General features: G+C 29.2%; 1 protein-coding gene across 1 annotated transcript in view; it reads right to left on the reverse strand.

Annotated features, from left to right (window-relative positions):
• LOC111621532 (ubiquitin carboxyl-terminal hydrolase 4-like) overlaps positions 1-15,451 on the reverse strand; it is a 119,038-nt gene that overhangs the window by 34,334 nt on the left and 69,253 nt on the right. The window contains exons 9-12 of the mRNA XM_023363690.1: positions 12,617-12,790; positions 7,447-7,605; positions 1,941-2,165; positions 1,789-1,876 (exon numbers count right to left, since the gene is read on the reverse strand). Of these exons, the coding sequence (XP_023219458.1) occupies positions 1,789-1,876; positions 1,941-2,165; positions 7,447-7,605; positions 12,617-12,790 (646 nt within the window). The remainder of the gene's footprint in view (positions 1-1,788; positions 1,877-1,940; positions 2,166-7,446; positions 7,606-12,616; positions 12,791-15,451) is intronic.

Genomic DNA, 15,451 nt, shown 5'->3' on the forward strand with positions numbered 1-15,451 from the left:
CCAGAGAAGTCAGAAAAAATGTGTTGACTCCGACTCCTGCATTTTGAATTTACTTTAAATTTTTTTATTTAAATGAAAGAAAATTTATTATATATTTATTAATTTTTAAAAATCTTTTTGTATTTTGTTATAATTCATTTACTTTAAATACAAAAGGCATCAATATAATTTATTAAATATGTAGTATTCTTTGTAGTATTTGTGTTTAGTAGTTAAATTATTTTGAACCAATTGAATTTGAATATTTTTGAATCATTCCTTTATTATCCCTGCTCTAAATAAGTACTCTATTTTTCTGAATGAGCCAGACTAATTGATCAGAGTACATATTTTTCTTTTCCAAACAAGGGTCTGAAGTAGCTAGCAAGATCGCACACTTTTTAGTTTGACTAACTCTTCTAGAAGGGTGAAATTGAAGTGCAAATGTTGTCGAATATATGTAGATGTAGAATTTTATTGTCCCCTTTCTCTTCTTATTAAATATTTTTTTAAATAAATTTTTTTATACAAATAAATATTAAAAATACTAACTATAAAAGTATTTGTGTAAATGCCCCAAGCTCCTTTCAGAGTTCAGAGTAGGGTACCCCTATGAGCACCTCTGTCCCCTATAAAATGACTTGATATTTAATTTTGCTGGAATCGGGAGTTGGAGTTGGCCTACTAAAATTATCAAAAGTCAAATTCGAGTGTTTTTTTACCAACTCCGCAGCCCTGCTGAAAAGTTCACAAACTTTGCAAATAGAAGTTGTTTGCATTTACCTAGACACTAGTCAGTTTTGTTGCCTTCAAAGTAGTCCTCTCCTGAGTCTATGTACTGAATTCAGCATTTCTGCCATGAAAAAAATACTTCCTGAAACACTTCTTTTGGGATGATGTTGTGCAGCTTTGATAACAAATTTTCCTTAATAGCATCAATGGGTTCAAAATGGCAACATTTGAGAGTGAATTTTAATTTGGAAAAAAAAAGCCTGCTGGTGTTTAATCCAGTAAATTTGGAGGTTGGAGAACAAGTGGCATCACATTCTTGGCCAAAAACTCTTATCAGCAGTGTTGTGTGGATGGGAGCATTGCATGATGCTGTTCTCTCCAAGTAATCAGTCTTTTCTTCCTCACTGCTTCACAAAGACATTTCATCACCTCCAGATGGTATTCCTTATTTACTGTCTTCCCTTCTGGAAGAAATCTGTTGAACACCCCCATCAGAAGTGAACAAAACCTCCATATTTGACTGAACTTACCAAGCCTTTTTGGGTCACAGTAAAGATTTTCCCACCCACTGTGATGACTGACATTTTGTTTCCACATCAAACCCATAGACCCACATCTCATTCTCAGTGATTATGTTTTACATGAAGTTTTTATGAGACTTAGCTGGTTCCAGAACTCTTCATTCAATTGCACTCACGGAAAGAAAATTGCAAAAAGAAATCAATACACGTTTACACAAATTAATGTAACATAACAACAAAAGAAGCTAGAACAAACTGCTTTCGGCAGATAGTACAAAAAACTTGCCAGTAGAGAGCTGTGCAAACTGCATTCAGATTCAATTACTGATTAGTGTGTAATTTAAAAAGTTCACAAACTTTTTGGACAGACCTTGTGTATTCATCATAAAAAAATCATATCATCACACAGATTGCATATTCATTTATTGATAATATTTATTAGTTACCATAATAATGAAAAAAAAATGTTTCTTAATACATAAGAAAGTGATTAGAATTTAATTTAAAACACCTAAAATTCAATCATTCAAATGTCAGTTTTGGCTTTGAATAAAACTTACCTTATCAGAACTAACATCCATAGTTTTTCCTATTGCATCACATAAATCTTGAACTATGCCCATTTTTGGTACTGTTAATTTCATCTGAAAAGTTAATTGTTTGTTACGTGAAAAAGTACTGTATTAGTCTAAATAAAACAACACTTACTTGAATTGGCCTCTTTGCATCATCTAAAGGAACGTAAGAAACTTCTATTTGTCTTTCTTTTTTAATTGGCAGAGGTAATGAAAGATAACAAAATGGATCAAATGTAACAGATATTTTTGAGCATTCTGGACAGACTAAAGTGGATTTTAATAAACCATGAAAAGTATCTACTATTATGGAATTATTCCTCTTCAAATAATTTTCCCAAGCTTCCTTAGCTACTATCTATTTAAGAAAGGAAAAAAATATACATATGTATATTTAATATATATAACAACAGTATGGACTGTATTCAAATATAAATTTTATGAAAATAAATTTAAAATTGCAATTTTCCTTAAAAACTAGCATAGTTTTGAATTAACTTAGATTAAGAAATGTATAAAATATATTGATTACATCATATGCATAATTCCAACAGCATATAGTTATAAACATTCCATGAAATGCAATACATTATAATAAAGTTTTACACAAACTGCCATATAATATTGGGCTAAATAGTCCCGCGCTGGGCTTATTCTTTTCTTCCAGTTTAATCTAAAATTATTTAATTTAATACAAGATGGTGCCTTATGCTTCCTTGTAGACACTAATTAGTAATTCAAAATTATTATTGCCGATATTTAGCTTGATATTATACTGTAGTTGATGTAGCTTTATTTAGCATACAGTTAATGTTTCGGTTGGATATTTATAATTTAATTTAATTAATAAAAGAAATACTTGCATTTTATGTTATTTGATTACTTAAACATCAATTTCAGATTTTTGAAAAAAATTCTAGTTAGAAATTAAAATTATGCTTAGTCAATTGAATCCAATTTGAAAAAATTATGTAATTTTTTCATTTAACACAATCGGCATCACTCTTATAAGGAATGTAAATGTAAAAAAAATTAAATGCATAACAATATGTGATTTTACAAAAGATAAATCTTAAAATATAAACAGCATGTCTTTCCATATTCTAAAATTTATAGGAATTAAATACAGTCAAACCTCACGTTTCAAACTTAATTCGTCCCTAAAAGATGTTTGAAAACTGAAAGAAATTTTCCCATAGGAAACAATATAAAATGGATTAATCAATTCCCAACCTCCAAAACAAAACCTTTTTAGCTGTATTTCATGCATTAAAACATTAAAATACCTATGCTAACGCAATATAATACATATTATATTGCTTTTATAGGTATTTTAATGTTTTAATGCATGACATACATAGATAATATTATATTATCTATACCTATTCTATTATATATATATATATATATATAATTAAAAGTAAAATGCTTTGTCATTGCCAACCAAAACCAAAATTAACACTTTACAAAGAAGAGCTATAGAGACTTAACTCTGTCTGCATGAAATATAACCAAATCAATCAAGACTTCAATACTGACAACAAGTACTTTATCCACAATTTCCAAAATATTATGTTTCAATTGATTCAATTTGATTCCAACTTTAATTTTACTTTTGGTGTAAAGGCCTGTTTTAATTATTATTTTATTATTTTTAAATTTAATTATTATTGTTAGTTTTAATTAACTGGCTACCTAATCCAGTGGGTGATCGGTTAACAAACAGTTTGGATTAAGAACAAATCAGATAACAAACACTTTTGTGAAAGGTTTTATGTTTGACCAATGAACACTTCACAGAACAAACACAAGAAGCGACATAAAATAATGAATACCAATTAGTCTTCAGACAACAATTTGAAACTTTTTGGAGCGCGGGAGACATCGACATCAATGCTCAATCTGGTATATACTGCACGGATAGTATTTCTCAATTTTGAAACTCTCCCTTGTAATTCCAGCCTTTTATTTTTCTGACAGAAACAATCTTATTTAAGAAAATACTGTATAATCAAGAAGACTCAAGCAGCTAAAGGAGTAACAAAAATCACATCTGAGAAATAAAGACATTGAAGAGCTCATAATGAAAACTGAAATGGATCTGACAACAGAAGAATGCCAAGAACTCTTGAATGAAAAACACCAAGAAAGTTGGTGAGATATGTTTTCTTCAGAAAAAGAGGATTAATGATGACATCTGCTATTAAAGATTTTTTGAAGTGGGAGGACGTCAGAACAATGGTCTTAGAATGGCATTCAAACCAGGTTGAGGTTAATATGCTTGTGGATCTCTACAATTATAATGCTATTAATTACTTCTGAAAAATCCCAAAGAAGAGAGAAAAGCAATAGACATTGAACAGATACTTTAATGCCCCACAAACAGAAAAAACATGATTGATAAAAATGCAAGACTGTGTATGTATGTATTTTTATTATTACATAAACGTAGTAAGAAAGTATATATATTTTTTTTATTTTTGGGAGTCTCCAGAATGGATGAATCAAATTCCTATAAAAATCTATGGTAAATTGATAATTGGTTAACGAACAATTCATATAGCAAACATAGTCTTGGAACAGATTACAGTGGGTGATCAGTTAACAAACAGATCGGATAACGAACACTTTAGCGAAAGATTTTTATGTTCGGACAACGAATACATGATCGGATAATGAACACCTCACAGAACAAACACAAGAAGAAGCGATGTAAAATAATGAATACCGATTGGTCTTCCCATGTCTTTGGGAAACGATTCGAAACTTTTCGGAGTGTGGGAAACGTCGACATCAACGCTCAAGCTGGTATATACCGATTGGATAGTATTCCTCCAAACTTTGAAACTCTCCCTTGTAATTCCAGCCTTTTATTTTTCTGACAAAATAATTCTTTTATGTATTTGCGAGACTGTCGGGTAGGCGCTCATTAAGTTTTGCATCTGTTTTTCTTTTCGAAAGATGAGAGTATAATAGCAAAGATGGAGAGTGGGCAGAAGATGCCTAATGTTGCTGAGCAGTATGGCGTGAACAGGTCTACAGTAGGCAGCATTTCAATCTTATTTAAGAAAAATACTGTATAATCCAGAAAACTCAAGCAGCTAAAGGAGTAACAAAAATAAAATCTGAGAAATAAAGAACATCGAAGAATTCATAATGGAACCCAAAACGAATCTGACGATAGAAGAACGCTAAGAACTCTTGAATGAAGAACACCAAGAATCTCGGCGAGGTATGTTTTCTTCTGAAAATGAGGATTAATGCCAATATCTGTTATTAAAGATCCTTTGAAGAAGTGGGAAGATGTCAGAACAACAGTCTTAGAATGGCATCTAAACCAGGTTGAGGCTTGGGGATTTCTACAATTGCAATGCTACTAATTACTTACGAAAAATCCTGAAGAAGAGGGAAAAGCAAGCGACATTAGACAGATTCTTTAACCATTTCAAACGGAAAAAAAACATGACTAATAAAAATGCAAGACTGTGTGTGTATGTATTTTTATTATTACATATAAATAAACGTAGTAAGAAAGTATATATTTTTTATTTTTGGGGTCTCCAGAACGAATTAATTAAATTCCCATAGAAANAACCTATGGTAAATCAATAATCGATTAACGAACAATTCAGATAGCAAACAAAGTCTTGGAACAGATTATGTTCATTAACCGATCACCCATTGTATTATTAATAATAATAATAATAATTATTATTATATACAGTATAATATTATATTAATAAATTTTTGTCATTTAATTTAACTTAAACTTATCTAAACACAAATACTTAAAAGCCATTTATATTACATAAATGTCAATTAATGCCCTTTTTATTACTTAATTTGATTTAAATTCAATTGTGAAACGTACCAAAAAATGAAAATAGTATTTTTTCTGCATGTGCATTAAAATGTAATTTAAATAGCAACATCATTGATGATTCTTGTTGTGACGTGAGGTGATCGTGGTTCCATTAACATATGAATCAGTAGTCCTGTCATTGATTGATTGGGTTATAAATTTTTTTTAGCATACATTTCGTTTAGTTCAATTATGACATTGCAACACATGGGTGATCTGCCAAGAGGAAATGCCTCCTGGAAGGTCTTTTATGGGAAAATGGCCCCTATTCAGATGCTACTAATGTGAAGAAAACCTAGACAACTCCACATGGCCAGCCTGTTGGCACATCCAATGTTCAACAATTTTATCCACTTTGCCACTGTTGGGCCTTTAATATAGGAAGTGTAGAAAGTTGACCATTGGTGGCCAGTTCTGCTGAGTAGCTTGTTTGGCAACAGAGTTATCATATGGCAACCAGGAGCAAAAGTGAGTTCAAAATTTTGTTTGTAAACCAAACTTTTTGAAAAGCAAGGTGTTTGAAACCTGATATTTGACTGTACTTAAACATGTTTAGATTAAGTTAGCAAAATTTACAATAATACAGTAAAACCTCAATTATCCGGACCTCTATTATCCAGATTTTCAATTATCCGGATTGTTCAAAATAAACAAAAGTTTTACGAATTTGCTGATTTGCACTTGGCGAATTACGATACTGTTTATGTACGTGATGGAATGCATAACTTTTTTTGTTTCAACAATGTCTCACCCAGCATAGTGGCCATAAACTCTTAAATATATTTTGCGTCATAATAAAAATATAACTTGACATACGTATTTATAAATAATTTTATTTTCAAATTACATCATTTCTATGACCAAGGGCGGCATAAGGCATGGGCAACGTAAGCCCTTCGGACCACGAGGCATAGGCGGTGGCCTATGCCTCGTGGTCCAAAGGGCCTCGCGTTTCGAAGGTTTATGCGTTACTTAAAAGCTGCGAACGCAATGAAAAAATTTTACTCGTCATAAAACGATAAATAGTTTGTCAAATTTTTATTCATAAAAATGCAGTTTCAACTGCTTTTTATTTTATAAAATCCGTCTTCTTGCGCCACCAGAGGGCCTTTTAAACAATAGGTAGTCTGTTAGCGTTGGTCAGTAGTAGTCCAAATTCAATACGAACGTTTGTTTCTTGAAAATTTTATCACAATTTAAATACAGTATTTACTTTTAATATTACCAATATGTCATCAAAAAGAAAACGTGTTGTATTATCATTAAAAGACAAAGTATTTGTTTCGATTATCCGAATTTTTCCTTATCCAGACTACCTTCATCCCCAATTAATCCAGATAATCGAGGTTCTACTGTATTTGAATTTAAATGCATGTTATATGGCTTTTTTGCTATTGACAATTTAAAAATCTTATAAATTATTTTATTTATTAACAGAAATTTAAATTTTTTTATTTTTATTTGATTTTGTTTTTATACTGTATATAAATATTGAGTAAATAAAATAAGTTTTTAATCAATGAGTTGCAAAAGAAATTATATTAATCAATAAAAACATGGATATTTCATTTCACAAATAATTATGAGGGGGTGAAAGAATTTTTATTCTTACACAATCCAAAATTTCATACAAAATAAGCAGAAAAACAGATATTTTTTTTAAAAAGGATGTTCTGTTAACTATTATAATATCAGATGATTATTAAAATTAGAATATAAGTGTTTTCAAAATTCTTCTTAAACAGTTTTTTTTTTAATATTTAGAAAAATATAATACCTCATCAGGTCTTCCATCAGCATCTCTTAATTCTATATATGGTTTTTTTTTCACTCTATTCAAATCTTCATGCAATCCATCCAGAAGAAATGCCATTAATTCTTGACAGTCTTGTTGCTGATAGCCAGAAAACTGAGGTGCAAATCTTCCAACAATAGTCTGTTAAAAACTTTTATTAATCTATATAATTTATTATTAGTTTTAAATAATCCATTTAAAATGTTTTTATGAATAACATTTAATTAAGAGAAAATACATTTTTTTTTTTTAATTTTGAGTTATCAAATATTGAAACTGCACATAATTTCATCTCATATATTAGTAAATTTCTTAACAAAATAAGATTTATTTTAGTATATTCATATTACTCATAAATAAAATATATAAGAAAAAAAAGACATATTATAAATTAATAGTTAGTTAACTAATGTAAATTTCAAGAAAAGAGGCTTGGAACACCAAAAATACCTAATAATCTGATCACAAACTGTATCAAGCTATTAATGTTTATCAAATGGTAATACAATACAGAATATAAAAATGTTGTAGAGAAAAGCTAAAAATTGCCTAAATTTGGTTATTGTCACCAAGCAATATCTTAAAGTGGTAGTCATCTGTAGACTTGGTATGAACAGTATGATCTGGCAATGCTTTATTAGAGATTGATTAATAACAGTGACAACTTATGGCTATCTAATATAGGACACTGCATAAAAACCCAAACTATGTATTGTACAGATTGATATTTCTAATTCCTTCTATGTGACCACATTGTTTATGATAGCACTGCCATTTCAATTATTTTATTTTATCATGAGATGTAGCAGTTGAATTAATAGAACTGTTTTCTGAATGGGAGATGGCACTGCTGTTTAGTGCTGTCACAGGCAGTTGCAAAGCAAGCAACTGCTCTAATAATATCATTTTTATTTTATATATTTTATAGTTTTAATCAGTACTGATTTTGATTTTTAAAAAACCCTTAATTTTAACCATATATATAATTATTTATATGAATACCATGTAATAAAAATCAAGACATTATTTTGTATTATTTGTTGCTTTCTGTCCTTTAATTACATTTAAAGTTTTGTGATAACCAAACCAGTTATTTAAATTTTAGGGCTTATCACATCAGTGAATATGATATTCATAAAAAATTTCTTTAGTTTATTTTATATCTAAGTTTACAAAAGAATAAAAAAACTTTACAATGATTGAATCTAAAATGTATACAATACACCCAAAATGCATTTCAGATTCTTTTGGAGTTCCCTCCTCAATTATTTTTATAAAGATAACAAAGTACTGTACAATATACATAAAATTTACATTAAAAGGTTTAAATAACCAAAAAGACATCACAATTAAAGAACTGAGGTTATCTCATATGTGCTGTATAATAGATTCCATCTTTTTTTTTCCACACTAACAATAATCAATAATAAACTATGTTTAACATAAAGCAATAAAGGCAATGGACATAATACTCACAATAGAAGGCCCTGAAGGATTGATGTAACATTACACCAAAAAACAATTACTCTGGTATATATCTTTACAATCAGTTACTGGAGAAATAGCTATACTTACATAATGGCTATTTCTCCAGTAACTGATTGTGCATACTAAAGTAGAAAACGGCATGTATTTTCTTAAATTGAGAAAGAACTGGCATACAAAATACACTTATTCTTCAATAAAGATCTTTGGTAACAAATAATCACATATAATTTAAGTCAAAGGACAATATACTGTATTTCAAAAAACTGGATACTTAATTATATAACACTCACCAAATAAACCATTCCCAGTTCATAACCAAACAGAAAAATTCTTTCTACGAACGTTTTCATCTATATGTAAAATACCTGAGGATGTCTATTACATATATATGAAAACATTCGTAAAAAGAATTTTTCTATTTGGTTATGAACTGGGAATGGTTTATTTGGTGAGTGTTATATAATTAAGTATCCAGTTTTTTGAAATACAGTATATTGAAGATGGCTTTGCCGGCCAAGTCCTATCGTAAATCTGTCAATACTTGAGGATGTCTATTACATATAGATGAAAACATTTGTAGAAAGAATTTTTCTGTTTGGTTATGAACTGGGAATGATTTATTTGCCGAGTGTTATATAGTCAAAGGACAAATCCTTTGACTTAAATTATATATGATTATTTGTGTAAAATTTATCCTTTCCTCATTATTCTAATGTCAGTGATCTCAGTTAATCGTGCTGAACTTTCCACCATTAAAACAACACATGATTCTATGTTGACTGAGAAATGAACTGTCATTGACCAATAGAAATACATCTTGATAGCAAATGTCACAAAAGATAGAATTCAACCAACTCTCGCAGCATGAAAAAAGCAGCAGAAAATTGACTTCTACGACAAAAAAGTGACGTCATTCTGCCAGTTTTGCTGCTGCATCACATGTGTACATCTACCCTTATATTATTATTCATTATTATAAAAAGTCAGAATGCTTATTTTTGGGATAGTGCAAGTTTTTAGAATTTTAAAAGTTTTGAATGGCAATAATGAGTAAAATTTTAAGTCAGACTTTCATTCAAGATATGACAGATGACCACCTCTTTCTCTCTCTTCACCCTCTTGACCTTTAACCACCAAAATTTAACAGCACCAATGCCCTTATATACAGGGCCGGATTAACCCACTTTGGGGCCCTAGACATTTTCTTCTTCCGGGTCCCCTCGCGGCTCTTTCAATTAATAATTCTGTTACTATTATTTCTATTAAATCGCATACAGACACTGCAGCTGCTTAATAAAAAAATAACATCAAAATTATTTCACAATATTTCACAGGATTTAAGAATACATATAGTTAATATTATTCTTATCGCTATAAAAAAAATTCTAAATTATTGGGAGTTTTACTTTCAATAAGAAGAAGAAACATAAGAATACGAGGGTTGTTCAAAAAGTTTCCGAACTTTATTTATTACAAAAAAAAAAAAAAAAAACTTCACATACAATTTATTTGTCAGGGTCCCCTTCAGAGTAGTCTCCTCCGCAACGTATACACTTATTTCAATGGTGTTTCCACTTTTTGAAACAGTCCTGGAATGCTCATAAGGAATTTTCGGAATGCTCATAAGCTTCTCCATTTTTTTCTCTCTCTGGAATGGTGGCAAGTCGTTTTCCTTTGAGCGTGTTTTTTAGTTTGTTGGAGAACAGGAAAAAGTCACTTGGGGCCAGATCAGGTGATTAGGGTGGGTGGGGAAGCATAGCAGTCTTGTTTTTGGCCAAAAACTCACGAGTTCTGAGGGACAAATGAGCTGGCACGTTGTCGTGGTGAAAAAAAAACCACTTGCCGCTCCTTCAAAGTTTGGGGCGTTTTTGCCTGATTCTGTCTCTTAGGCGTTTCATAACACCAGGTAGTACTCCATGTTGACTGTCTGGCCTGTAGGTAGGTATTCATGATGCATAACCCCCTTTACATCGAAAAAAAACAATCAACATCACCTTAACATTTGAGCGAATTTGTTGAGCTTTCTTGGGGTGGGGGCTGTTTCACCCACTGTGGGAAGTCTCCATAAAGGATTTTACGAGTTTCACACAAAATTTCACAGAACAACACTGCTCTTTCAAAGAGCTGATTTCCATGGATCCAATTTTTCACCGAGCCCCACAAACACTCCACATAAATGGCCGTAACTAATCACCAAAACAAGATATCAACAAACTGGTTGAAGGAGGTTACTTGGGAGGTTTCCATGGACACAATGCCTCCAAATGAATTAAAAAATAACCAACTAGAGGCACGCTATTCAAAAAGTTCAGGAACTTTTTGAACAACCCACGTACATTTTCTTTAGATTTTAGAATTCACAATAACCATATAAAAAGCAATATATTTTTGTTTATTTGAATTTATTATATACTGTTGTCCAACAGAAAAATAAACTATCTTATTTACAAATCTTTTCAAAATAGACAGTTTGACCGGGCCCTTCTAAAAACTGGGCCCTAGACATTTGTCTATGTGATGATCCGGCCCTGCATATATAGAAATAATCATGCCAAGTTTCAAAATAGATATACTGTAATGTAAAGTAAATACTAGTACACACACAAAACTTTTTAAGGTTTATATATATATAAAACACATGATTCTATGTTGATTAAGAACATCATATTATATTTTTGTATATAATAATAATAATAATAATAATAATAATAATAATAATTTTTGTCTTGTTTTAGTTGTTATGCCTTGACTCTGGTCCAGCATAGTACACAGCAAATGGTTGACAACCAAGTATAACTCAGTAAACTCAACATAATAATATACATATATATATTTTGAGCTCATGAAGTATCAACATTGAGAAAGAGAGGGAAAAAAACCTGTTTTTTTCCCCATTTCTCAATGTTGATATTCCAAAATTTGATAACCCTACATTACATGTGATAAGAAACAGGAAAGAATAATAAGCTGGCATCAGAAAAAGTTCAGTAAATTTATATAAAAATGCAATTTTGCAAAAATTTGTAGGTAGCAAACTTTAAATATAATAACTTATTACATTCTATATAAAGAATGTAATAGTTATTACATAAGATTTGCTTATTTGGAAGATTAATGATAGGATTAATTGCTATAGAATTTATAATTGTTTAAATAACCAATCAAATTATTTTTATTTATTTTACTTCATTAAATAATTGGAATTTCTAAAATGGTGAAATTATATACTGATATTTTTTTGCAAAATGAGACAACCTATTATTGTAGGAGTAGACTATAAATAAGATCAATTTTATTATCATTATTAAATTCTCATACTAGAAATCATAAATACAATAATAAAAATAATTACATAAAACAAAAAATAGTTACTAGATTTGAAGTAGAAAAAAGCACATCAGCTAAGATGCAGAATGTGAGATAAATGGTAGATATAATATGATTGAATACAATATATATAGTAAAAATCATCATAATTTTACAATCATTAACTTTGGAAAAAGAGCTCATATATAACCATAATAAACTTTGCAATTAAACTTAATTAGATAAATGAATTTGTCTAACACAAAACCTTAGTAAAATGATTAATTAAAAATTTTAAATATCATATTTATGCATAACACATTTATCATAAGTTTTCACTTAATAATTAATTGCTTACCTTGAAATTACGTGGAAGAATGTAAGTATAGCGTCCTGACCACATAGTTTTTATCAGATCTCCATATGATTTGGCAATTTCTCCATGCATTCCTAAAGGATTTTCAGTATTCATTTCCTTCCAGTAATAATCTTGAAGAAAGTAGTCAGTAAGTGGTGGAGTGTTGCTCATACACTGCAGCAGATTAGTAGATCAATTTTATAAATGAATTTTGTATATAAATAGTCAATTATTCAACTTTACTTAATGTATTTATTTTGTAAATATTCAAGAAAACATCAATGCAGAATCAGAAAAATGTATGATTTGTAATTTTAAAAAAGCTTAGGAAAATATTTTAAATAAAAACAGGTAACTCAGAATATAATGTTGCAAATTTACATTTTTGTTATTTAATTTTTTTTTAAATTCTTATTTACATCTTTTTTTTAAATTACACAAAAATTAAATTTTACCTTATGGAATTTAATATATGATAAAAAGAAGTTTCATATCATAACAAGTATTTATTATAAAGCACAGTAAATAAATAAACCAAATATGTTTGGATTAAAAGATAATAATATGAAAAATAATGTAAGAAAGTTTTGTTAGTTTTTGTAACACAAATAAATAAATTAATGTAAAAATGAAATGTTTATATTACAATTCAAATTTCAATATCTGAAATATAAACTGCAAATAAACATATCTTCATGTTTACAGTTTCCTCTAACTGATAGTGGAAAAACCACTAACAAATAGCATCAGGTACCAAGATAATTCAGATGAAGCATATCCATAGGTATTTCACACCCAAAAGGATGTAATGTTTCTGACATTTCAAAATTTCACACTAATTTAATTTTTATTTTTAAAAATATTCCAAATTGTTTGTGTAAAGAATTATTATAAAATTCAATGTGGATGAGAACACAAGACATGGCAAGACAACACAAGACAAGGGTTAGTGTATGGAAGAGAACTGGGCAGAGTTCCTAATATAATATCAATTACCATATTTTAAAACATTTGAGATTTTAAAACTACTGTGTTAGTTAGGAAATTTGAAAGAACAATCTGTAATACTCTAATAATCTAACATTAATGACATTTTTTTCCAAATACAAGTATCCCTCATATAACATGGTAGTTATGTTCTGAGAAAGTGCCATAATTTTAATAATAATTAAGATAATTTTATTTTTATCATAAAAATATGTTATTAATAGAAAATTTGTTCTAGCAGGTTGCATTTGTTCAGTCACATACTGAATGACTTTTTCCAGAATTTGCATTTGAATACCGAATTATTCGAGTACCTAGATATTGCTGCATTTTATTCATCACTTTTATGAATCAAGTAATCATTCATTAAAAAAAGTTTAAATACCTTACCTAAAAATGCTTAAATAAACTTTACTAAATATAAAGATTAATCTATAAAAAGAAAACACAACAGTCTTAAGAGCTAAATTCTGAAAGCAACAACGACACCTGGTTGATAGTAAAGTTAGGACAAAGAAGAAAATTGCACTATCAGTTTTCATTAAAGTAAACCTGATGAAAAGTACAAAATTTGAAACTTTCAATATTCTAAAATCCAAAAGGCAAATTTGAGACAACTTGCATGCTTACACGAATAAAAAAAATATCAAACAAAAGACTTTGCATTTAAAAATTGTGAAATTTTGTACAATTTCCAAAACAGTGTTAGAGTGAAACTGGAAACTATGTTTTACGACAGATATTCCCAATTTTCTAGCCATGTTAGAGCAAAAGAGCGTTGTAGAAGTACCATGTTGTATGAGGGATACCCATATTTTAATACTTTCCTAACCCCCTAACAATTAAACCCACATTTTCAAATTGAGGGAAAGTGTTAATAAATTAGCCTTAAAATAAAAATAAAGTACAAAAAACAAATAATTTTAATTTAAATAGTGGTATTTATTATCATTTTTCAATGTAATGATGATTTTGATTGTGTAACAAAAAACTTAAATTTCTAATTTATTAAAAGTGACAAATTCAATAAATTTATTCCGTAACAGATTGCAAAATTTATTAATAAATAACAAATTTAAAAAACTGCTTTTTCTCTCTTTTAAAGTGATATCAATCTAAAACTGTAAAACTATAATATGATATAATAAAATATCTCAAATTTTTAATAATTCAGCAATTCTAAAAAAGGTAACTAAAAATTTTAGCCTGCAAAAATTAATCCTTTAGAAATTGAAAACAGTAATTCATTAGAAAAATAATCAATCAAGACAGCTAAATAGATAAAATTATAAAAAATGTTTACTAATCATTTTGCTCATTTATGATCTCTTAACTTGTGCACATGTAACCTTTTAAATGCATACAGTTACTTGGGTAATAGTTGTGCACCTGATACATGGCAGTGGCATGCCGTCATTGGAAGCAGTGGAAGCGCCGCTTCCCTTGTATTTTCTAAAAAATAAATACATATTGCGCGATTATTTTCATATTTAAACATATTTTGGATTAATTAAAATTAATATTTATTATAACTGCATTATATATCTTATTACAAATTTCTATACTACATGTGAAAAAAACAATAAGATTACTATTGTATATTTGAATATCAGTGGCAGAATGGAAGCGCTGTATTGTCGAAACTGGGTCAGCTTCCAAACAGCCAGATTATACACATTCATGCATGTGCTTTACAGAGCACCAACCTCACGTAGGTTTAGCTGGTGGAAGCTACACACATATAATACTTCCAATGATTCTATCCAGGACCAGTTCTGGGCTGTTAGCTGCCTTCCTGCTACATATTTGGCTGCCCTTGCCCGATTATGTGAATCACAAGTACATTTA

This window comes from Centruroides sculpturatus, unplaced genomic scaffold (genome assembly GCF_000671375.1).
Source record: "Centruroides sculpturatus isolate CEXI.00-Female unplaced genomic scaffold, Cexi_2.0 scaffold272, whole genome shotgun sequence".
Taxonomy (NCBI): Eukaryota; Metazoa; Arthropoda; class Arachnida; order Scorpiones; family Buthidae; genus Centruroides; species Centruroides sculpturatus.